At 39.8% G+C, this 2,005-nt stretch overlaps 1 protein-coding gene across 1 annotated transcript in view; it reads left to right on the forward strand.

The window, feature by feature from the left end:
• The window catches only part of SPAM1 (sperm adhesion molecule 1), an 11,203-nt gene extending 9,667 nt beyond the window's left edge, over window positions 1–1,536 (forward strand). The window contains exon 3 of the mRNA XM_019509283.1: window positions 701–1,536. Coding sequence (XP_019364828.1) covers window positions 701–1,360 — 660 coding nt within the window. The 3' untranslated portion in view covers window positions 1,361–1,536. The remainder of the gene's footprint in view (window positions 1–700) is intronic.
• The last annotated feature ends 469 nt before the right edge of the window (window positions 1,537–2,005 follow it).

Below are 2,005 nucleotides of genomic sequence, written 5' to 3' on the forward strand. Positions count from 1 at the left end.
GCCAGGGCTGGTGGGGCCCAGAGCAGAGAAGCAGGAGTGTGGGGTCTGGGCTAACACAGGCTCTGTGGAGCCAGGCCGAGCAGGTCCCCCCTCTCCCTGCTGGCACAGCCTGGCCTGGCTCCCGTGAGCTGGCTTGCTCCCATTCCACTCCACCTGCTGCCACTTTTACTACTTTCCTGCCCACCACTGTGGCACCCTGGCACTGTATAGCCAGACTACAGGACTCAGCAGGATCCAGCCTGGCCTCAAGGATTGGGGTGATCACCCATGGTCCTCCCCTCCCTCCCTCCCCCTACTCTTATCTTAATTTCACTCTTGGGTGGAGGGAGGCAGGAACACTCCCATGGTCCCAGGCTAGAAGCCTCTGGTAGGTGTTGCTGCTGGGCTGCAGGGTCCTGCTGCCAGTTTCCCCTGGGCCCTACCACCCCTGACTCCTGTCATCTTTGACAGATAGCCAAGAGCAGATAAATAATAATTTTCTAATTTTTTTAAGGGCGCCGTGGGCCAGATAGAATGGTCTGGCAGGCTGCATTTGGCCCATGGGCCATATTTTGCCCAATCCTAGTGTACATCATCTGTATTTTCAACTCTTCAAGAGAAATATTTTTAATTAACCTTGACAATATTTTTGCCAAAGTCACAAAAATTTCCATATGCAATTTCTTTATAAAGCTTTAAAAATGTGTGTTTCTTTTCATAGAATACATGCAGGACTTTGAGCAGCTACCTCAGGGACACTCTGAATCCTTACATCATTAATGTAACAATGGCAGCCAAAATTTGTAGCCAGGCATTGTGTAAGGACTCTGGTGCATGTGTACGGAAGAACTGGAATACCAGTGACTATCTTCATCTGAACCCAGAGAATTTTGTAATTTGGACAACAAAGGATGGGAAATATGCTATAAAAGGGCAACCAACATTTCAGGACCTGCAGCAGCTTATAGATAAATTTGATTGTCGCTGTTATGCAGGCTACAGGTGTGAACCTAGAGTTGATGTAAATGACATCCATCACATCAGTTCTTGCATTTCACAGGATATTTGTGTTCAAGTATCTTTAAATGCACTTTCTAACATAGAAGCCTCTGAAGGAAGGACTTTTTCCAACACAAGTATATCTTCATTTACCCCGCAGAAAAACATGAAGTTGCCAGTTCATAATGAAATGGAAGAAGATCAACCTCCTGTTTGGAATAATGTAAATAGTGTGTCTACTGCTGGGCCCAGGAATGTCTCAACTAGCAGCAGTAGTGATATCAAGACAATCACTATTCATAACTTCAATAGTTCATCTTCTGATGAAATGAGGTTGTTGAATCTAGTTTGTTTAATTTTATTTTTGAAAAAACTTATCTAAAAAACCCACGGCACTCCTTCTTTGAAGTGTCAGAATTAGGCATTCTGGAAGTTTTATTTCCTATAAGGGAACATTTCTAAAATATGAATACTGGAGATTTTAGAAGTGCCTAGTTCTACTCACTTTTTCTATTCCTTAGGACTTTAAATCACCTTGAATTAAGATTTTTTTTCTGTTTCGTTCTATAAACTTCTGTTTGTTTGTTGATATTATGGTGTCAGATATTTGTATGACAGGAAAATCAAAAATGAATATTTTGTCACTGTAATTTCGTATATATATGGTTTAGGGAAATATTTATAACATTAGATTGTATATTTCAAGATAAGTAAGTAAAGTTCACCCCTAACTGGATTTAAATGAGTCTTGAGTTATGCATAGCTGTGGAGCTCTGATGGGATGAATTTAATCAAATATGAATATGTAATTAGTTTTTGAGTTAAATTTGGCAGTAAGGGAATGGTTAGCAGTGAACAACTTATTCAAAAATGTATCTTCCTTTTGTCCTTTTATAACATTTACAGGAGCATTGAGATATATCCAATAATTGGAATTATTGAATGACTATTTTTCTTTAAAAATGTGTATTAATTTTACCCTATGAAAAATTGCAAACCATTCATGTCAAATATTTTAGATGTGTTT

This window comes from Gavialis gangeticus, unplaced genomic scaffold, assembly GCF_001723915.1.
Source record: "Gavialis gangeticus isolate Ggan-Ray unplaced genomic scaffold, GavGan_comp1, whole genome shotgun sequence".
Classification (NCBI taxonomy): Eukaryota; Metazoa; Chordata; order Crocodylia; family Gavialidae; genus Gavialis; species Gavialis gangeticus.